General features: G+C 34.2%; 2 protein-coding genes across 3 annotated transcripts in view; both read left to right on the top strand.

The window, feature by feature from the left end:
- Positions 1-2,277: 2,277 nt before the first annotated feature.
- On the top strand, positions 2,278-8,819 carry LOC135129840 (heat shock protein 60A). Its single transcript, XM_064057107.1, has 6 exons — positions 2,278-2,388; positions 2,778-2,951; positions 2,999-3,524; positions 7,195-7,884; positions 7,935-8,113; positions 8,171-8,819. Exons 2-6 carry the CDS (start codon positions 2,778-2,780, stop codon positions 8,324-8,326), a joined length of 1,725 nt encoding a protein of 574 aa, XP_063913177.1. The 5' UTR covers positions 2,278-2,388; the 3' UTR covers positions 8,327-8,819.
- A 5,456-nt stretch (positions 8,820-14,275) lies between these two features.
- Positions 14,276-23,461, top strand: part of LOC135130498 (uncharacterized) — a 167,215-nt gene continuing 158,029 nt past the window's right edge. For both annotated transcript variants that reach the window (XM_064057898.1, XM_064057896.1), the window contains exon 1: positions 14,276-14,618. In XM_064057898.1, the coding sequence (XP_063913968.1) occupies positions 14,601-14,618 (18 nt within the window). In that variant the 5' untranslated portion in view covers positions 14,276-14,600. The remainder of the gene's footprint in view (positions 14,619-23,461) is intronic.

Here is a 23,461-nt window from a genome sequence, read left to right as displayed (position 1 = left end):
AAAACTGCCGCTAAGAATCAACCCCAGCGCGGTATTTTGAAGCACCGGTGGGTTTTTACTGAAATGACTTGTTATTTTGGGTTTAGCATTTTCGGAATGTTTTTTCTTGTCGAGTATTGCTACGTTTGACGTGTTGTCTTTAATATTTGAGTCTACGGATTCACATAAATATTGCGACCTAATTTTAAATTGGTTACAGACTAACAATGAGCCACAGTTTTTTGAATTAACTGGAGGACTTTTTACTTTGTCTAGTGCGGTAGATGACTCTGCATTAGAAGTTTTATCTAAATTAATTTGAGATACGCCTTTGGAGTTGTAACAATCATTAAAAAGATTATTTTTCTCTTCATTGGGTGTTGAATTTGGAAATTTTGAAGGATTTGATATTACACTAGGAGTTTTTGAAATAACGGAATCAAGAGGAGATTTTTTACCAATAGTGAACCGCAATTTACGTAGAGCATTGAAATGGGTTTTGTGAATTTTGATGGGTTCTCCACTTCTTAATTTGTGTACCTTTAAAGGCTTTAAATTTTGACAAGTTTTTTCCAGATCCGTGGTTGGTACGTTATTGTTTATCTTGCATGAATTCGAGAAAGTACACAATGGAATAGTTTTCTCAATGAGAGCCTTATATAATTCGGATATTTTTTGAATATAATTTAGCACTTCTCTGATATTATAAATTATAGGTTTGATCGTTTCCGTGTTACTCGTGTCATTCGGGACTACTATTGTTTCAGATTTATGCTGAACTACAAGCATTTGTAATTCTGAATAAATTCGCTGTACGTCTTCATATCGACGCTTTAAGTGGCCTCTTTTTTGATGATTTGCAACATTTGATATAAAATTAGAATGTGAATCTATTTCGCTGAGAAGAATTGAAAATTTAACAAAAGTATTGTCTTGGATTACCACCATCTTGAGTACGAGAATAATGTATTACACCAACCAAACAGAATTAAAGCTTACCTGGAATTCTGGATTCCTGGATAGAATTATCTTGGCTGACGCTGAATGATACTTGAGGATTTTGCACAGCACTCGCGGTCGTCACCGATAGTTGAACACTGCGCGGATGATTTCTGGGTGATGTTTTGATAACTACTTTGCTGAATTCCAGCCGATGAATGATATGTTGAGAATTACACTTATCACTACCACTGTTATTCTGTCGCTAATCCGGCTCGAAGGACCATGTCGAAGTTTGTATAAATGAATAAGACCAGCGAACAGTAAGATAAATGTATATTGCTAGTGACAAGTGTTATGATAAATAAGAATGGTAAGTATAGAATATTATATGACCGTGCGGTCGAGATAGTTGAATGTTAGTTACGAATTGAGAATTGAGAATTGAATGTGTATGAATTAGTTAAGAATTAAGAATGAATGCTACCCTGTGTTCCAAGGTGGGGGTGGCTCTGGCTCCCACCCTTACGGGTGGGGATGGGTGAAACAGGTCCCCGCCAGAGGCTCTAACATTATTATTAATAATTAAGAAATTATGTTCTTAGTTTTTATAAAGAAAATTATGTACTTTGTAAACTAGAAGCATTTAAGCTCGTAGGGCAAAATAAACTATGGTAGTGATTGTGTAGGATATTGGAGATATGGAATATGTTCAATTTTCCCAGTTCTAATTCAGTTTTATGATGTGTAAAAGTTAACTTCCTTAACAACAGATTACTGCTGCCGGTGATGGGACAGTCATAAACAGAGATTTAACCATCCTGTATATGACTGTCCTATCACCCGCAGTAGTAATCTATTGCTAAGGAGCCTAACTTTTACACAATGGGGTACTATCATAAAACCGAATTAGGACTGGGGAAACTATATCTATTTTAATTGTCGTTTTCAATTACATATTTAATTTCGTTTGAATTTAAGGTTTGTATTGATGGTTGCCGACCAGTTCTTATTAATTTTTGTCCCAATAAATTTAGTTATTGACTTATAACATAGTTATTTCAAATGGATCATAACAATAACGTTACATTTAATCAGTTAACCAAGACATAAATTATTTTACACTTCACGTTTTTTCTCTTGACATGACGGTGTCTGCGAGGGCCGGTCATTTTGAGTAAATTAAAACAAAGGTCAATCTAATTTGAAAATATATACGACAAACAAAGTAACTGCTCGTCTATGCCGCAGGAGCAATTTTTTTGAAATATTTACTATTTCGAACAAAGGAGAATAAAGATCCAAAGACTCCGCCATCTATGAGGCTCCGTTCAAATTAGGCGCTCTTTGCCACTCACGTCTCACGTTCTCTCTTTTTCTAGAATTTCTAGAAACGTGCGTACAGGCGGTCGAGCCGGTAAATCGTAGTTTTTATTTCGCGGATTTGTGGTATTAATTGCAATTTCAACGGTAAGTTTTAACAGTTATTTGCTCCATAAATGCTCTGCTTTAATCGCTTTAAAAGAAACTATGTTAAACCATCGTTTTGTGCTAAAAATGTATAGATCTTGTCAGCGATACACGTGTCCACCACTTTATTCCTTAAATTTATTCGGTGTTAATTAATTCAAAACAAATTCTGGATTAAAACTTAATCGTTATATTTAATTAAGTCATTCCATCTCCACATTCTAAAAAAATTGTAAAATCAGTCCACCAACTTTGAAGGTTATGTCGCACCCGGCCATTTTCTTTATCATTAGTAGGCTCTGTATTTGTTTGAAATTTTCACTGAATCCACTTTTGACATTTTTTTCATATTCTGCGGATACATAACACATTCACAAACAAATTTTCAGATGTATCGTCTACCATCAACCATGCGGTCAGTGGCTCTGACTAAAGCCAACAAACTCCACCAAATCCAGCGCTGGTACGCCAAAGATGTGCGTTTCGGCCCAGAAGTTCGAGCCCTAATGCTCCAAGGGGTCGATGTGCTAGCAGATGCCGTTGCGGTGACCATGGGTCCAAAGGTAACATTCTAATCATCAAGCAAACAGTGTTGCATAATTCGTTTCAGGGGCGCAATGTTATCATAGAGCAGTCGTGGGGCTCCCCCAAAATCACGAAAGACGGCGTTACAGTCGCCAAAGGCGTGGAATTGAAGGATAAATTCCAGAACATTGGAGCTCGACTTGTGCAAGACGTGGCTAATAACACAAATGAAGAAGCTGGTGATGGCACAACTACAGCGACAGTGTTGGCTCGATCAATTGCCAAAGAAGGTTTTGAGAACCTTGGCAAGGGGGCTAATCCCGTGGAGATTCGAAAGGGAATCATGTTAGCTGTAGAAAAAATTACTGAAACATTGAAGTCGTTATCAAAACCTGTTACTACGCCAGAAGAGATATGTCAAGTCGCTACCATTTCAGCCAATGGTGATAACTCTGTGGGTAACTTAATTGCTGATGCAATGAAAAAGGTGGGGAAGGAAGGAGTAATCACGGTTAAGGATGGAAAGACCTTAAATGATGAATTGGAAGTCATTGAAGGTTTCAAATTTGATCGTGGATATATTTCACCATACTTTGTTAACACCTCAAAAGGTAAGTTAAAATTCAGGTTGTGGTTATTTTTGATTTGGCACATCTTAGAGCTTGATCGATTTGTGTTCTAATCGATTAGGTGTCGGAAATGTGCAAAAGAAATGAGTTCAGTCTTCTAGAATGTCGAATCTTTAAAAATGTGAGCCGACTGAAGCTGAACTTGAACAGTTTTTTTTTTCCTTTTTAATATAAATTTTGTTTCGGTAAAAAATTAGGTCGCGTCGTAAGTTTCAGAATTAAAACCAAAGATTGCATCTACAGTTTTACAAATTTTTTTTTTATATATAGTAATTTGTGTTTAACCTTCTGTAATAATAGTATTTTGACGGATATGTGATCATGTTTGTTCACGAAGTGGGTTGTGGCCGGTTTTTTTTTTTAAGTAATTAATGTCCGTTTGCACCGCACTTTGAATCACCTGATTGGAGTTATATTTTACTTAATTTGACAGATTTGTGTGCAGATCGCCCAAATTAAATAAAACATACGTTAATCACCTGATTAACGTTGTTTTACTTAATTATACATATTTGCAAATAAATCTGTCAAATTAAACAAAACATATTAGGTGATTAAAAGTGCAAACGGGATGAAGTACAGTGCAACAAATCCCGCTTCTTTGAAAAATTCATGGAGGTCGAATGGAGGTCATTCTACCTCCACGGAAAAATTATAAAATTGTAATTGATGATTTTTTTGTGATAACCTCCATAAAGTGAAAATAGTGTGAATGCATTGATAAACAACAAGAATAGACTCATAATGTTTTATGAAATGTGGGGGGCAAAATTTGAAGATGATGTCATCAATTAGGGGGAGGGGGAGATAAAGTTTTGATAACGATCTGCCATGCTTACGATAACCTTAAAAATTTTGCGAGATTTCAAACCATTCGGTTTTCCACTTCCAAAGTTAAATTGTTACAGATTAACCAGTTTTGATTGATTACTTTCCAAAATTCTTGATGTTTGGGGTAAAATATGAACACGGATTCGTAAACCACAAGTGCAGGAATACATTATTTTATCAAATTTAAACGACATTTAGAACTATTGTAAAATTTGGTTAGCGATTGACCATCTACACGATATTCCTAACATATGTAAAATTTGATAACAATCGGTCCGGTGGTTCCGAACATTGTCTGTCTAATTAAAGACAGACGGGTGGACGGAAATTATGAAACGTCGAAAAAGCATAAAAGTAAGTAACCAGTCGCCCGATCGAGCCTATTACAATACTTCCTTAGCTTACACTTTGAAAATAAGAATTTTAAAAAGTGACAGAAAACTATGCACATTTCTGGCCAAAAGAAAACTACTTTTCTTTAAACAGATCAACTTTTTACTTCTAAAACGTAAGCTAGGGAACTATTGTAATATGATCTATCTGACGAACGGCTACTTTTGTTTTCTTGACGTTTCATGGCCCTTGAGTAGAAAAAATAGGTCTCCTATTTTCTTCGGTCTATCTGCTGTCTATGTAAATTTGTATTAAACAAAAAATCTCCAAAACCATCAGACCGTTTATTGTAAAATTTCATATATATGTTAAAAATATCGTATAAATGGTAAAACAACCAAAATTTGACTCATTGTCCCCACCATTAAATATTCTTCCTAAGTTACATAACACGTATGTAGCTGTGAAAGACATGCCCGATCGACATGTGGTGCTCAGCCTTGCTTGCAGCAGAAAGATCGGCGGTTCGATTCCATTTATCGGTGTTTTCCATTTATTTATTTATTTTTTTATCATATCAAGAACTGTACTCCATACTCTCGAAAATTTAATAACTACTAAATAATTATTGTAACAACAGCTCCTCACTAACGATAATATTCGGATCGTTTTGCTCCATTACAGCTTAATTAATTATTTAGTTACTCCTTTTCGCTATTTTGAGGAGACAAAATCAATTAAATTTCATTTTCTTTTAACACAAATGCCGCCGCTAATGCTTGTTATTTAAACGTCCCAATGGTCAAATTCTTCGAAGTAAAAACATCCAAAATTAAGCATCTACTGAGAATACATTTTTTCCTGTTGGCTTTAAATATTTTTCATATTGTTCAGATCGCGCCCTCTTGGAATTTGCGTCCCTGCGGCTCAGGGATTATAGGAATCTTATTTACGCCATTGGTTTTTAGTTTATGGCGATTATCACAAAATAAAAATCGCAAAATTTTACTATTTTTTCAAAGAATCAGGATTTGCTGAAATACACTTCAGGGGCGAGGGAACTTCTGTTGAAATAACCTTTGACCATTTTTTTTCTTTAGCATTATTCGGGAAGTAAAAATAACTGTAAAACCGGTTATGGTGTTTATTTTTAGTTTTGACAAATGTCGTAATTTTTTTTCGATGTTTCATAATGTATGCAAACGAATCGTTTCCGTCCAAAAGACGTCATCTGTACCTGTGACAGCTTTTTCTATGGTTTCAAATTATTCATGTCTTTAACTTTACGTATACGGATGATTTAAAAAAAAAATAAAATAAAATTTATACAATCAAAGTTTGGCAAGATACCAGCATTGATTAATCAAAAAAAAATTTGAGATGCTAACGTTTTTTTAATGATTACAGGACAACAAAATTATAGTTACTTTCTTCAAATGAAGTCTGACTGGTATTTAGTAATGTGGCATTAATTTTTGATGACAAAATAACGATCCACGTTTTCCCAGTCCATTTTCAATACAATTTTTCCAGTATTTAATATTCAATTTTTGACGTCCTTTTAAAATGTACCCTAATAGATTTGGAATGAAATCCAAAAAATGGCCTAAAGTTGTTTAGATAGATCTTCTCACGCCTTCACAAACCTTTTAAGTCCAGTTTCTTGGATAAATTATAATATTTGATAAACATATTCAGATTAGAGATTTATCATGTTTTTTGTTGTACAACAGACGACAGAAAACGGGAAACTTACTTTTCCATCTTTTAAGAACAATGAAACGTCGAGAAAATATGAAATTAACTGTGCGTCAAATACACTTTATTAGTTATAATTACCAGGCTTCGGCATAACGGAAGTGATGCTCATCGCTATTCGATTGCCAGCGCTATTGCAATCACGGTCACGTTTTCTGTTACAACGTCGGGAATTCTTAATAACAATGACTATTTTTTCTAGGATTTTCTCAGTTATACGAGTTCCCCTAAAGTTAAAATTGCTTTATAAAATAAAAATTACTGTTTAACATCACAATTTTCGTGGTGATCTTGATGTTTACCGAGTAAATTGAAGACACTAAGTGATCAGATTTTGACAGTCTAAATATTGTTAATATTATTCACACTTCACTGTTATAATACACTTATAACACAAATGTCCACAAAAATGCGTAACATTTTTGTGGCTTCACTGTCTATTGTATAAAGTGAACAATTTGTTTACCCTTTGGTCAAGGAAACTCATCAAGACCTTGTTTTATGTCTTAAGTTTGTAACAGAGCAAATTTCAAATGTAAACAATCGAACTTAAAGTAAAATTTTGAATTTCTAATTTGTGGATTGTCATTCTAGAGTGAGTGCAACAATATTGGTATTTTTATGGCACATTGCGCGGCGTATGTATTATTTGTTAAAATTTAAATGTGATAGTAATGTTTCAAAAGAAATATCAAATCAAGACCCATATCTAAATTGTAATTTCAAACAGGAGCCAAAGTGGAATATCAAGAGGCTTTGGTCCTGCTCAGCCAAAAGAAAATTTCATCCGTTCAGAGCATCGTCCCAGCCTTAGAGTTAGCAAACATGCAAAAGAAACCTTTAATAATAGTAGCTGAAGATATTGACGGTGAAGCCTTGACTACCCTTGTCGTCAACAGATTACGCATAGGTCTCCAAGTCGCCGCTGTTAAAGCTCCAGGCTTTGGAGACAATCGAAACGCTACCCTACAAGATATGGCAATCGCAACCGGTGGCATTGTCTTTGGAGATGAGGCCAACATTGTCAAACTAGAAGATGTCCAACTCTCTGACCTTGGCCAAGTTGGTGAAATTGTAATAACCAAAGATGACACACTTATTTTAAAAGGAAAAGGCAAAAAAGATGATATAACTAAACGCGCTGACCAAATCAAAGACCAAATCGAAAATACCACCTCAGAATACGAAAAAGAAAAGCTGCAAGAACGATTAGCCAGATTGGCTTCCGGCGTTGCATTGCTGAAAGTAGGCGGTAGCAGTGAGGTGGAAGTTAATGAGAAGAAGGACCGAGTAACTGACGCCTTGAATGCTACAAGAGCAGCCGTAGAAGAAGGAATTGTCCCTGGAGGTGGCACCGCTTTGCTCAGGTGCTCAAGCAGTTTAGATAATATTAAACCAGCAAACAATGACCAAACAATTGGTAAGCTGTTAACTAGACAAATAACTCGTATTTTAGGTATATTTTTATAGGTATTGAAATCGTTAAAAGGGCGCTCAAAGTCCCTTGCATGACTATTGCGAAAAATGCAGGAGTGGATGGTGCTAGTGTTGTTGCTAAAGTTGAACAACAACAAGGAGACTATGGCTACGACGCACTAAACAATGAATATGTCAATATGTATGAAAGAGGCATTATTGACCCCACGAAGGTAGCTAATTTTTCTTTCGTTTTGTACTGTATTGTATTCTCACTATAACTTCTATAGGTGGTACGCACAGCTTTAATTGACGCATCAGGAGTTGCATCCCTCTTAACCACCGCTGAAGCAGTAATCACTGAAATTCCAAAAGAAGAACCTCCAATTCCATCAGGTGGCATGGGTGGCATGGGAGGTATGGGAGGAATGGGCGGAATGATGTAAACATCCTCTCTAAGAACTGATTTTGTTACTAAACCCACCACCGCTAGAAAAGACAATGCTAGTTAGGTTTTAGTTCAGTGCAACTTTCCAAGTGTGTGAACTTGTGAAATGACATTCGTGTCAAAGACTTCCACTATATCTTGACCGAACGTCAGTAACTTACATTAAGTTTGTGTGGTTCTTTTGTTGAATGTATTTGCTTTCCGACTCCCAGTTTTGATAATAGTGAAGAGTTGAAAGCATGTTCGTGTTAGTTTTATTATTTTTGTAACGCGACTGTAACGAATGTAAAATATTGTAATGTCACTAAAAGTTGGCATGAACTTGAAGTTGTTATAATTTTTTTTTTTAATAAAATGGAAATGAACTTCAAGTGATTGTTTGATCTGATCCATTTTTTTACCAGTGCATTTAGTTTGTTTGTTATTGAACTTGTAGTATTTGAAATATGTAAAAATTACATTACTTGTTAAAATATAGTTATTTTTTACAACCGTTTCTTTACTTAGTCACATAATAGAGGACTGGCAATGCAGAATATCGTACTGCCTCATAAACCGTTAAAAGTGGTAAGTGAGATGTGAACATGAAATGTGATGTTTAAAGAGAATACAGGGTAAGTTAGCTAAAATAAGACACCCTGATTAACTTTTTTATTTATTAGAGTCATCTTATTAAATTTGCAAATGGAGAATAATGGCCCACGTGCGTACGTAAATTCACTACTTAAAAAAAAAACAAGGAAAAAGTAATTTTTATATTTCAGATTTTGCATTTTTTTTTTTAATTAGCTTTATTATATAATCTGACTAATGTTCACAAGCGCAAATTACCGTAAAATGTTCAGAAAAGCATAATGAATGAAATAACTTCGTGAGGCTCGAAAATATTAGATATACCATTACTTTGTAAAAATGTGTTAAAAAACGAAACGCAGAAAATGTTTTAAGAAAATATTATTTTACAAAAGTAAATAAAACATCAAAAATAACAAATATTGAACTTTGTAGAGTTTTTTTTTTGTTTTATGGCAAAAAAATCAGATACATTTTTTAAAAAATTTACAATTTTTTTTTATCTGCTTTCCGTCAATTACATATTTCATGGTAATGAAGTCATGCATATGTAGAACTCATTCGTTTTTATTTCTAAACTAAATTCCGTTAACATAGATGTTTAGCTCTTGCTTGTTGAAAACTAGAAAAGTTAGTGAAAGAAAATAACTTCTGCAGATTTGTGAATACTGAACTGTTGAAAATGGTATCCATTCTCCTGTATGCACAAATTGACACGTCTTTTCATGTTATCAAATACATTTTGTAGTGTAGCAGAATAATGCGAGCACACTCTTCGGTAATTCTGTCTTTCAGTTCTTTCTATGATGTGAATAGAAGTTTTAAAAATAGTGTGTTTTAGATGACCAAACAAGAAGTAATCCAGAGGGGTTAAATCTGGTGACCTTGGGGGGTACTCAGGAAACGAAAAACTTATCACTATATTATCAAAGAATTGTACTGCTGTATGTGCCGTGGCAATGTTATGTTGAAAAAATTCGTCTTGGAGTTCAACATTATGTTAAATTATGTCTTGATCCAAATGATTGGTTACTTAAAACAATTAGGTGTGAGAGTTTATAATATCGCGAACTGCTTATCCCAAACAAAACACATGATAAATAAGTAAAAATATCCAGTCATCGTTGCGAGGAAAAAACATCTGAGTGATCTAATTTTTAGCGTTGCGAGGAAATGCCTTGCTGATGTAATCAATCTTTAACGTTGCGAGGACATGCCTCGGTGATGTAATCTGTCTTTAATGTTGCGAGGAAATGCCTCGGTGGTGTAATGATGATAACGATGATAACTGCCTAAGGGAAGAAATTATTTTAAGCCGCCGCCAGTTCGCGATATAATAAATGAATTATTAGCAATCTCGTGTGAAGAATTAAGAAGTGTTATAATGTAACACTTAAGTATTAGAATTCATAACTTGTAAACAAGCGGTGTTATCCTGACTAAGTGAATTTCATGAAATCTCCTAGCAAGTGTCTGTTAAATTGTGTTAGCACCAGTTAACGATTAAAATCCTAACCTGATAGGTAAATTTACAAACAATAAAACAAATTTACAGCACGTGTAGCGTCGGTCGAAAATTAGCACTTTTCTGATTAGAAAGCCGCAAGAATTAGCTGCGCGGGTTGGGGAAAACTGGGCTTCCTCCGTTTTATTAATTATCAAACCAACTAATTTAACCTAGCTAACTTACAGCGTCCTTTTCACCATGCTCACACAACACCGAACCAAACAATCATGACGCTTTCACCATGCTCTCTCCGTGCCGCTATCTTGTTTACTCTACCGCCCTCTAACTAAAACATCCCCTGGCGAGCTACCAACCACCCGCAAAGCGCTAACGTCCACATGGTTCCCTATGTTTAACGATTTTTTTGATTGATTTTTTTTCAAATTCAAATTATTCAAATGTGGTTTCGCGCCGCTGTTAATTAATTTCAGCGCGAAAATTTGATTCAAATTCGGTCACCATCACCACAACGTAAAGAAACCAACCATAAATATGGTAATAATTTCTTAAAAAAAAATATGACATTTTATTACTTAAAGATCTTCTGCAACAAGTGGTTTAACCTCGTATTTTTTAAATTTTAAAGCACGACTACAAAGTTCGTTACTTGACTAGCTACAATAAAATTGTTCTTAATTCAATGTTTATATCCTACCTATTTTTTTAAATTTATGGGAACGTAAGAATCAGAATAAAAAATTGGTCTAAAGAGTTTAGACAGTACTTCTCTCGCTGTTGGAAACGTGACGACTGCATGCCTATTATGTTTTTTGTACATTTAAGATAGGATTTATTCAACAAAATTTTGAGGTGACGTCATCTCTTTTTAGGGGGGGGGGGGGATGAGGAATATATTTTGACTAAAAATTTACCATACCTATGATAATTGTAAAACATCTCCAATATTTCAAAGCATTCGGTTTTGTAGTTCCTGATTAAATAAATAAAATATATTCACACATTCATTAATTTTTTTGAGTCACCCTGTATATGCAAATCCAAAAAATATTAATGGAATGATAAATTACACTGGAGAAACAGATCAAATTATGTCCTAATTGAAGAAGTATACAATTAAAAATCTTATGTTATGCCGAAGAGAATTCAATGCCTTCGTTAACCCTGACAACATTTACATTTTATCGACCTATCATGACCCCTAGAGGACGAAAAAATAGGTCTCCCGTTTCCGTCTGTCTGTCGGTCTGTACGTTTGCCCGTCTGTCCGTCTGTCTGCCGTCCCGGATTTTTATTAGACAAATAATCTCCGAAAGTACTGCGCCGAGTGTTGTCACATTTCGTATTTATATTAGGTATATCATGTAACATGTAAATGATATACCTAATATAAATACGAAATGTGACAACACTCGGCGCAGTACTTTCGGAGATTATTTGTCTAATAAAAATCCGGGACGGCAGACAGACGGACAGACGGGCAAACGTACAGACCGACAGACAGATGGAAACGGGAGACCTATTTCTTCGTCCTCTAGGGGTCACGATAGGATGTAGATGGAAAAACGCTAACCAAAATTTGTTTAATCATCCCCACCACTAATGTGATGACGTCACGTCAAAATTCTACATAGTAAATGGGTTTTAGATTGTATCAAATAACATAGTCTTACAAATGTAGTTTATGATCCGAATTGAGATTTTACCCAAAACGTCCAGATTTTTGGAAAAAAATCAAAATTAGGAAACAACATTTTGACATTTAATTTGGAATCTGCAAAACCGAATGCTTTGAAATCTTGCAGATGGTTTACATTTATGATAAGCATGATAAGTTTTTGTTCAAAATATATTTACTTGTCCCCTCCAAAAAATTGATGACGTCACCTGAAAAGTTTGTCGAATAAATCCTCTCTAAAATGTAGAAAATATGATGAGTCTGTACTTGTAATTTATCATTCCATTCATATTTTTTATTTGAATATACAGGGTGACTCAAAAAATTAATGTTTTGAAATCTTGGAGATGTTTTAAAGGTATCATAAGCATGGTAAATTGTTGATCAAAATATATTTGCTCATCCCCCCCTTAAAAAATTGATCACGCCAGCCCAAAATTTTTCCGAAAAAATGCTATCTTAAATGTGCATTGTGCAAAGTATGATGAGTCTATAATTGTAATTTATCACTGCATACATATTTTTTAGATTTGCTTCTAAGGGGTGTGTGGAAAAAACTAATGACTGAGTCAATTTATTTTATTGATTAAATCAAGAATTGCAAAACTGAATGCGTTGAAATCTTGACGTTTTGTAGTTATTGTAAGCATGGTAACTTTGTAATGAAAATGTATTGGTTTATCAACCCCAAAAAATTGATTACGGCATCTCCAAATTTTGCCGAATAAATTCTTTCGCAAATGTGCAACATTTGAACAGACTTTTAATCATTGCATTCATATTTTTTAGATTTGCTTAAACAGGTGACTCAAAAAAATTAATCAATCAGTTAATTTATTGTTAATCAAATTAAAAACGAGCCACCCCATTTTCTGGAAAATGTGAGAATACGCTCGTCTTTATAACAATAAATTAATGATAAGGTAAGAATTATAATAATAACATTCAGAATATTTTGTTCAATGGAGGCTTATGAATAATTTTAGTCATCTGTTTTGGGGCGATAAACTCATTCAAATCAAACAAATGTCTACGTGACATTCTTCCGATGTAATGTATTCCCGTTGATAATGTGCTGTAAATGAATTTTTTGCACTCATAACCTCTTTTGATGACCTTGGCGTATTCAACAGCATGCGGGACGTCAAACATCACGCACGGCTGCGTTTTGCTATGAAGTCGTTGTTTATAAATAAAGCTGGGCGGTCGAAATTTATTCATCCTATATACCCGTCTGAAGTGCGCCCGATGCATCCTTGCCTTACCCGCTTCTCGCTTTCCAATTGTGCATCATTTTTAATATTTTACAGAAATAGTTTTAGTTTCAGCGAGACCGACACTTGAAAATTATTAAAAATATTATTTTTATTATGTCGTGGATATGGATTTTAAAATTATCAACTGACGTACAGCTAACGTTAGTTTTCTCATACAGTGACAACGTTCCTGTTGTGTACAATAAAATTTTATGATGGTTTAAGCCAGTTAATTTCACAGCGGTTCATACCCACCATAAATTGTAACTTGAAAACCGGACAAGTAGAACACCAATAACCCGAGCGATTCTTAGTTACCCTTCTTCTGGTTGAACAAAAACGGCCCATGCCAAGGCGGTGGGACACTCAGTGAGTGAACAGCTTAGGTAACCCCTCGTAATGACATTGTAAAATTTTATTGTATACAACAGAAACGTTTCTACTATAATTTTCTTCGCGATGTGTAACATCGGTTGCGAGCCACTGGTCTGCCGTGGTCCATACGCAGCGCATAAATTTCAACCGCCTAGCCTTATTTTTCTTAGTATTACACTACATGGTGCACTACATCTATCCAAACTTTTTTTAAAATGCTCCGCTACAATAATGTAATGAAAAAAAAAACATAATAGGCATGCCGTCGTCACGTTTCCGACAGCGAGGGAAGTACTGTCTAAATACTAGACCAATCTTTTCTTTTAACACGTAGTTTTATGTATTATTGGTTGCATACTTCCAATACATTGATGTGTTATTTTTCAGATTGAACATAGGGACATTATGCATTGTGGATTGCGGTGTACATTATGTTCAGAGCATTCAGAGTTAAAAATGGGTCTGTATATACGTCATTGGAAAGGTTCCGTGCCGTGGTTCCGTGAATGCGTGACGCTACCTGTTGTGCACAATAAACTTCATAATACTCAATGCGCAAGACGCAACGGTGATACAACAGAACCAATTCGATCATTCGTCATTCGTCGATTTCGATGTTCAGTACTTCAGTTTCAAGTTTCAAGTTTCCGTTCCGTCGTTGAGTATCAGGTGTTGGTGTTTACCGTATTTTGTTCACCCCTTGAGCATGTGCAGTTTCGGTGCTTTCGCCGGTGTAACTGTCAAGTGTTGAAGTGTTGTTAATGCGTAAAACAACGAAGTAAACCTGTGGCGAAGGAACTTTCATTACAGTTGTTATTATTATAGGATTCTGGCGTTTAATTTCAGTGTGTGATGGTGATGGAACTGTGTGCAATCTTTATAGTGGATGTTTAATGCAAAAAATTTGGAACTGTGATTTTGGAAGATGCACGTGTCTATAAAGGTATGTCGTATTTTTACTTATTACCAGGGCCCCTGTTGGGGAGGCAGAGGAGGCACTTGCCATAGGCGCCAACTTGAAACAGGCGCCAAATGTGGCTAAATTCAATTTTAAATTATTGAAAATATTTGAAACATGCATTTTTGTCTAGATTTCGGAATCGGGTAGTAAACGCCTTCGCTAAAATGTAAGCGATATCTTTATGCTTTAAACCGGCCTGAGGGTAAAAGCCTGGCGCCTTGGCCGTCAAGACCGGAAGTTGGACTGTCAGACACCGAGACCCAATATATATTAGGCACTAATAAATAAACACTTCATTTGTCGGGATCTTTGTTTGGTAATGTATACTTTTTATTTTAGGGGAGAAACACATGTTCTGTCCCCGAATTTTCGCAAAATAAGTTTAGTCACAGTTTAGTCTTGTCTTTGCAAGCATACGAAACAAACAAAAACCAGATTGTCGTTCATTTCTGCTTTCTTTTAATAACATTGTATTATAACGTGAATTCTTTCAGTGTCAGTGATTTAACAAAGGTAAGAAAAATAAAATTCAAAATATAAAATTACATCCGCCCACTGAATGTGTATAAGAAATTAAAAAAATATGTCTGAAATTAACAGATGTCCGGACTTGGAATGAAAAGAAAATTATCTGGGTGGGATAACCATAAAAGAAAAATTGCAAAACAAGCAGAAATAAAAAAACAAGAGGGTTCCTTGAAGAAATTTTTACTTCCACCATCGGACAAAGTGATTCACGATGAACCTTCGACTTCTCCCACATTTTCGGAGGTATCCGTATCACCTTCAGCTATAGCAGCAGAAGAACCACTGGAGGAAGTAGCTGCAGAAACGCAATTAGAAATTACGGAAATTTCTGATGATCCGTCGTTATGGCCATCAGAGGTTACGGATAACATAAGATTAATACTTGTAAAAAAAGGACCTGTTCAAGTTAAACAAAGGGACTGTTTATTTCCGTTAACAAATGGTAGGCGTTTTAGTGAAAATTATTATGAACGAGTGCTGTGCAATAACCAAAAAATTGAAAGATCGTGGCTTTTGTACTCTTTAAAAAAAGACGCAGTGTTTTGTTTTCCCTGCAAACTTTTTAATAGTAGCAGTGACAACAATTGGTGTAGTGACGGTTTCTGCCAATGGTAAAATCTTGGGCGTGCCATAGAAAGACATGAGATCAGTAAAAATCATACAACAGCATTTAAACAATGGAAAGAATTGGCGCTTCGCTTGAAAACACAAAAAACTATAGACAGTGAACATGAAAAATTGATTGACGCCGAAAAACGGCACTGGGAAAATGTTTTGGAAAGATTAATTATTATTGTAAGATATTTAGCTGGTCAGTCATTAGCTTTTAGAGGAAATTCAGACAATTTATATAATAACAACAACGGTAATTTTTTGCAATTAATTGAAGCCATTTCAAAGTTTGACGAAGTACTATCTGAACATCTATTAAGAATAAAAAATGACTAATGTAGAAATCATTATCTAAGCAAAAATATCCAAAATGAATTATTACATTTAATATCCGATGCAGTGTTAAAAATCATTGTCCAAAATATTTTGAAAGCAAAATACTTCTCCATTATTTTAGACTGTACTCCAGATAAAAGTCATACTGAACAAATGACTTTAATTATTCGTTTTGTAACTTTCGAAAATAATTTTTATAAAATTAACGAACATTTTTTGTGTTTTCTCCCAGTTCACGATACCAGTGGAGTAGGACTTACTGAAGCAGTTTTAACAAAATTAAAAGAGCTTGGTTTGTCCATTAATGACATTCGTGGGCAAGGTTATGACAATGGTGCGAATATGCGGGGCAAAAATGTTGGAGTTCAGCAGCAAATAAAAAATTTAAATCCGAGGGCCTTTTACGTTCCTTGTGCCAATCATTCACTTAACTTGGTTGTTAATGATGCAGCTTCTTCGACAGTAGAAGGAATTTCTTTTTTTAATCTTATTCAAGAAATTTATGTTTATTTATCTGCATCAACTTCTCGCTGGAATGTACTTTTGAAACATGTTTCAAATTTAACTTTAAAACCTTTATCAGAAACACGTTGGTCAAGCAGAATTGATGCTATCAAGCCGTTTAAGTTTAACTTGGGTGACATATACGATTCATTGTTGAAATTATCCGCAGAAGACAATAAAGATCTAAAATCTCGTGTCACTGCAGAATCTTTAGCCCGAAAAATCATTTCATTTAAATTTATTTGCTCTGTAGAAATTTGGTACAACATATTAAGTAATAAGCATTCACGTTCGGTAGAAGTAACTGACAGAAACCTTTCTGTGGTTAAGTTGCAATCTTAAGATCACTAGAAATTTAAGATTGGCATCAACTGTCTAATTTTCTAATTCAAATGTCAAATCTGAATTGTGTGGAAAAAAACGAAGTTTTTCTAATTTCAACACGCTTCGTTTCTAGAAAATCCTTAAATACAGCGTGGAAACAGTTTCCATAAAAGTAATCACGAGAAAGCTCATTTTAAAGGAAAAGAAACAAGAAATATTTCGTGGTTTTCAAAAAATTGGGTAAAACGGAAACAGTTAAACTGGTGGCAGAAATATTCTCCGTAAAGTTCGCTAGTGTTGTCGAGTGTTTTTCGAATTTTAAAATAATACAGATACAGTGGCGTTTGTGCCGTTAATATTATAATCAGAATCAGAAAGACGACTGCGCAGATTTATATACCTACATGCTTTGTTGGTTCCGTTCTACAATTGGTTTTTAAGTTTTATATAATCGTTATTGTTTTGTAAGAGGTAAAACACTTGGCTTTGAAAATAATTGTACATAATACACGTATAAATTTAGGTTTCCGAAGGCGAAGTTTTTCACATTTTAAACACGTTATAGCTGCCAGAATCAAATTTCTAAGGCGGTACCTATCTCCAATTGCGTGATTGTGGTGAAGATTTACTTTTCATTTTCTTGAATGAGACATGGATATACCAGAACGGATCCATGGTGAAATTGTGGATCCATGATGATGACATCAAAGCTTGTCCTCCTAAAAAAAACTAGTGAAGGGAAAAGATTCAAAATTTTACATGCGGGTTGCTCTTTGGGCTTTTAGAGGGATGCGATTTTCTCCTTGGTTCAAAAATAGATTCACCAGATTACCACAAAACCATCACATTTTCGATATTTGACCTTTACTTACTTACATGTCACATTTTTGATAGCTACTTTCTGACATTCCAGTAATACATTATACACTAGAACAATTATGTCCGCAGTTACACAGCTTAAAAAAAAAAGTTACCAAATCTAGTTACATCTACCGAACGTGAATTCCTTATAAAATACATGTTGTTAGTAATTTATTACAAAAACCAAATTTAAATATTTTAGAATGTTTGAGACTCCTACAGGATATTAAGAGTAATTTAGTTCAATGGAGATCTGATAGTGAGTTTTTATTAGTGTTAAAGGCCGCTGCAGAAAATGCTGCAGCTTTAAACCTGGACATTCAACCAGTGTTTAAAAATCATTTACCTTTACGCAGTCGTAAAATAAAACCAAATTTTAATTATGAGGCTAAAGATGAAAATATTATAGATCCCCAAAAAAAATTCCAAATTGAATTTTATTATGTAATTTTAGATGTTGCAATAAATGCGGTTTCAGAAAGGTTTCAGCTTCTTCAGGAACACTGTGAGCTCTTTAGCTTTTTATATAATTTTAAAAATTTAAAAGAGATACCACCAAATGAGTTGTTAAAAAATTGTATGGACCTTCAACTGGCATTGACAGATGAAGAAAATAAAGACGTTGATGGTAACGATTTGTATAGGGAGTTACAAGATTTGTTGTTACCACCCAGTGTATTCGCACCAATAGATGTTCTAAATTATTTGCACAAAAACGAAATATTATCATTGTACCCGAACATTGCAATTGTCCTAAAACTTTTACTGACCATCCCAGTTTCAGTCGCTTCAGCAGAGCGAAGTTTTTCTAAATTAAAAATAATAAAAAATTACCTTCGGTCAACAATGACACAAGATAGGCTTAACGACCTCGCTATTATATCTATTGAAAAAGACATTGCCAAAGAAATAGACCCTCGTAAAATCATTCAACCCGTAAAATTAATATAAATTAATATTTTATAATTATCTATGTAGGTATTTTTTTTATTTGTTAGTTGTAAAAATAAAACCTGTTTTAAATGTTTCATTTGTTTTATAACACCTACAAAAAACCCTTTAGGCACATCTACATAGGCGCTTTTGAAAATGTTGCCTCCGGCGCCAAAAATACTAGGACCGGCCCTGCTTATTACTTTTACCAAGGAGTTGATAGCTTCTACGAAAGTGCTCAACTCGATAATGTCAGTTGCAAATTCAGAAATTATTTCCTTTAGATGTAAAGACACTTCATTACTTCCAAGTACCTACCTACTGCAATTTATAAATGTATTCCAACTACACTACTTATAATATTTAGTACATACTGTACCAGGAAAAGTTCACAAGATACGAGCAGCTGCTAACTTTTAAACTACTGCTACCTGACAAATGAAGTTTTATAATATAGCAAACCATAACGGCCTCTTCGAACTGCGGTGGATTTTTAATCCTCTACCGAATTACGGTTCAAAATTTTGTAACTACCTGTGATCTTATAGACACTGACCAAATTGTGATGTAAAATTTTGTATATAGTTCTGGAAACTGTAGTTGGCAGACCTAACTTTTAAAGCCGCCCGTAGGCAGTGTTGGGGACAGATATTTTTAAAAGTATCTAGATACAGATACAGATATATGGAAGATAAAAGTATCTAGATAGAGATTGTTTTCGATTTTTTCGAAATGTATCTAGATACAAGATACAGGAAAACAGATACTTTTTGAAGCTTTGGCGAATAGAATAACTGAAAACTTTTTATGTATTTTTTTATAACTATTTTTTTTATGTATTGTTTAATGAATTTTTTAAAATTAACATTTCGAACGTATTGTCACCTAAATTATTTCTTCTTGGTGTCAGAATTTGGTTTCCGCTACTAAACACCCGTTCCACAGGTGCAGAAGAAGGGATTGTGGTATTAAATTTAAAAAATAAACATTTTACTGTAGCATAGGTATGCAAGACTGAACAATCTTTTCTTTTTTCCGGCAAATAGGCCATCGCATCACTGTTCGCTAAATTTTGTACCGCTTCCTCGGCAGAATCCACAAAAAAATTATAAAAGGCCCCATTTTCGTTTTCCGACACGGAATTCGTGCTGTTGGATGCGCTGTCCTGAGGTTGTAGTTTTCATTGCCTGACACTCCGACAGAAACAAAGTTTTTGCATCTTCACGGTATCTTTCTGGAACCCACAACATTTAAAATTTCGGGTGAGAAATGGCTGCCAATATAAACTGAATGTAAATTATAAATGTGAGGAAATCGTTTCTCTAATCCTTTTATCAATACAATTTTCAGTGGAGCACAGTATTTGAGATCTGTTAATGACAACAATTTTCTTCGCAATATGGTCAAAGTGTGTGCAACACACTCTAAATAGCAATACTTTTCTGCCTAAAAACAAAAATATTTAAATTGTTTAAATAATAAAATGAAACTATACCTGTAAATTATCAATAGAAATTGCTAGTGTTTCAAACAGTTTACAAAATTCTTGTAAAAAATTCCATTCTTGAATTTTGAGGCTTGCTAAATCCAATTTTTGAAACACTTGTCCAAGTTTATCCTTAAAAGTTAAAAGTTTTTTTACAGCATCATAGGTTGAATTTCAGCGAGTAGCATTGGGAACCGGAAAGGTACAGTTGCATACTTCTTTTACGTTATCTGCTGCAACAGTACTCCTGCTAAGCAAATTCCAAAATTTTTGAATTTTGGCAAAAGAAGTCCTATATATTTTTCTATATGAACCATCCGCTTGCAATGGCGTGTTTGCATCTTTTGTTGCAATTAGATTTAAAGTGTGCACACAACAGGATATACAGGGTGTCTCAGAAATAAGTACATTAATTTTAACCAGTAACAGAACTCGTGAAACGGAACAACTTTTTTATCTAGCATTTTTTCGAAAACTCAAGTCGAATTTCGAATTTTCCCACCCATATATTCACGAGCCGTCTATGTTTACCTTAAATAATAACTTAAATAATAGCAACACTACAACAATGAAAAAGGTACCGTAGCAACCGTTTTGTCACTGACAATACTGTCAATGTTTTTATTAAACGTTGTCTCTTTAAAGTTTGTTTGGCACAGATTTCTAATTTATAGACGAAATGTGTTGAAATGGCATTGTTTTCAAATCTGGAATGCACCGATATCGTTTTAACGTACGGTGAAGCTCGGGGAAACGGCACTCGCGCCCAACGAATTTTTTCAGAAAGCCTCCCAAATCGTCTGCCAAATGTGCGCAGTTTTAAGAACGTTGCAGCATTTTCGAGAGTACGGATCTTTTAAACCGGCACCTCAGGATCGGGGTAAGTTACGTAGTAATAGAATTGCTAATATTGAAGAGGCTGTTTTGAAGAATGTCGAAGCTCCACCGGGCACTAGCACGTATCACTGTCTAGTGTGATGTATCGGAGAGTAGTATTTGGAGGATACTCAGAGAACAAATGTACCCCTTTCAAGACCAGAAAGTTCAGTTATTGAAACTAACAGACTTACCACGTAGGCAAAACTTTTGTAGGTTAATAGAAAAATAAACGAACAAACAAATTTTGTATCTCTTATACCATCAACTGATGAGGTCGGTTACACGAGGGAAGGTGTTCAACACCCACATTTGGGCTGATGAAATTCCGTACGCCATTAGGGAGCAGGATTTTCAATTTCTCTTTAAATGTTTGTCACATTGACAAGATTAGGAAAATACGTATCCTAGTAACTGTTTTTGACCATAAATTATTAATTATAATAATTATTAGTGTCCATGGGTGACTGAGGATCCATGGGCGGGTAACCTTAATTGGGGTATAACTTTAACAATTTTTAACTTGATAATTAAAAAGTTCTTGACAAAACTCTACTAAAAAAAGTTGTTGAGTTCAATGAGCTCTATAACTGATTAAAATTAATGTACTTATTTCTGAGACACCCTGTATAAGATGGTAATATAATGGCATTTAAATCCTCAGTTTCACTCTCATTATTATTATGTAATGATAATATGGATCCAACATCAATTACGTCCATGTGTAAATCGTTGTCATCAATATTGTCATCCTCATTATCAATAGCTGTTGAAGTGTCACTAACAGTAACTGGTGTGATAGTCTTCTATTACTGATGTATTACTTGTATTAGTATTGCCAAAGAGTCGAAAAGCTTTCCCAAAATTCGTAGCATTGTCAGTCACAGTATGAGTGATTTTTGCCACATCAAAAATTTTAGTTGTTGTTGAGTACATATATTATCCTAATTTCAAATACATAAGTCAATTTTTTTTTATCAGCTTTAGTTTTTCAGTTTCAGCTATGTACGTTGTTACCTTAAAAATTCCTCTCTGCTATAAAAGCGAGGGAAGATACACTTGCCCGTGCTCACTTCCGGGAGAGAATATATTTATAATTTAAAGTAAATTTCGTTCAAATAAGAATTATTGTAATTTCGAACACAAGTAACATTAGTAAGCACTCTCTTCGAATGAATGATTTTTATTTTCTGTCCAAAATGAAATATATGGATGAGTTCACTGCCCCGCCTAACTTTTTTATTTTAACGCTTAAAATGTCGGTTGTTTTTTCAAATAATTCGCATTATTTTTTAGTTCCGTTAATGTGGATACGTAATTGCGAATAATATGATTCTTACATTCAATCTTTTGAATATGAAATTATGGACCATACAGATGATATATATTAATTAATGACACTGATGACAGTAATTTATTGTAGACACTATACTGTTTCCGTCGGATATTATTTTGCCATAAATTAGGCCATACATACAGATTTCCTAAATCCTTCTAAAACAACGTCCACTTCCATGGCAGTAGAAGTGTCTTTATAATGTTTAGAACATGTGAGATTTATTTTTAAACTCTCATTGATTGATGCGTCGCAAATTGTACAATATTTATTACGTACGCTTAAAAAGAATATTTTTTTTGTTTTTATTCCCATACTACAGTGTCCAAATTGTGTTTGAGTATATCTAATAATTATCTCCAGCATTAAAATTAATATTTCAAAAGAATACCGGAAATGAGTAAAAGAATAAAAGAGTTTGCAGACCTAGATTTGAAAAAGTCAACCTGATCACAATATTTATTGCACGAACCAAGAATAGTATTCATTGGTGAAAATAACAAGTAATTAGTTTTAGCCTTGCTTATACTGAATAACGGAACGTTACGAGCATGGTATTGAGGCACATGGAATTTGACTAAACTAATGATTTCTGAAGCATCAATATAGTTATTTAATAATTTAAAAACAAAGTTGATAGCACTGTATTCTCTTCTAACTATAAGTGTTGCCAATCCTAAGTAACTTAGATACGTCTGGTAATCACTAATCTGTAGGGGTAATTTGTACTGTAAGTATTTAATAAATTTTCGTTATACTGCTTCAATTCTATCAATATGAAAATAGTAATGAGGTGCCCAGATGACGGATCCATATTCCAAATTTGATCTAACAAGCGATAGATATAGCTTTTTAAAAGTTTGAATATTATGAAAATTTTTACTATATCTCTTGATGCAACCTAGAGTTTTATTGGCCTTGTTGGTTATATAATCATAATGTGGAATAAATGATAACTTGTTATCCAATAATATGCCCAAATCTTTCACCAAAAATTTAATTGTTATCGGATAGTCATTTAAATTATAC

The sequence above is a fragment of the Zophobas morio genome, unplaced genomic scaffold (genome assembly GCF_036711695.1).
Source record: "Zophobas morio isolate AGI-343-1 ecotype UQ-CSIRO unplaced genomic scaffold, CSIRO_AGI_Zmor_V1 ptg000017l, whole genome shotgun sequence".
In the NCBI taxonomy this organism is placed as follows: Eukaryota; Metazoa; Arthropoda; class Insecta; order Coleoptera; family Tenebrionidae; genus Zophobas; species Zophobas morio.
Note: the sequence above shows the minus strand (reverse complement) of the source record. Positions and strands in the feature narration are given on the sequence as shown.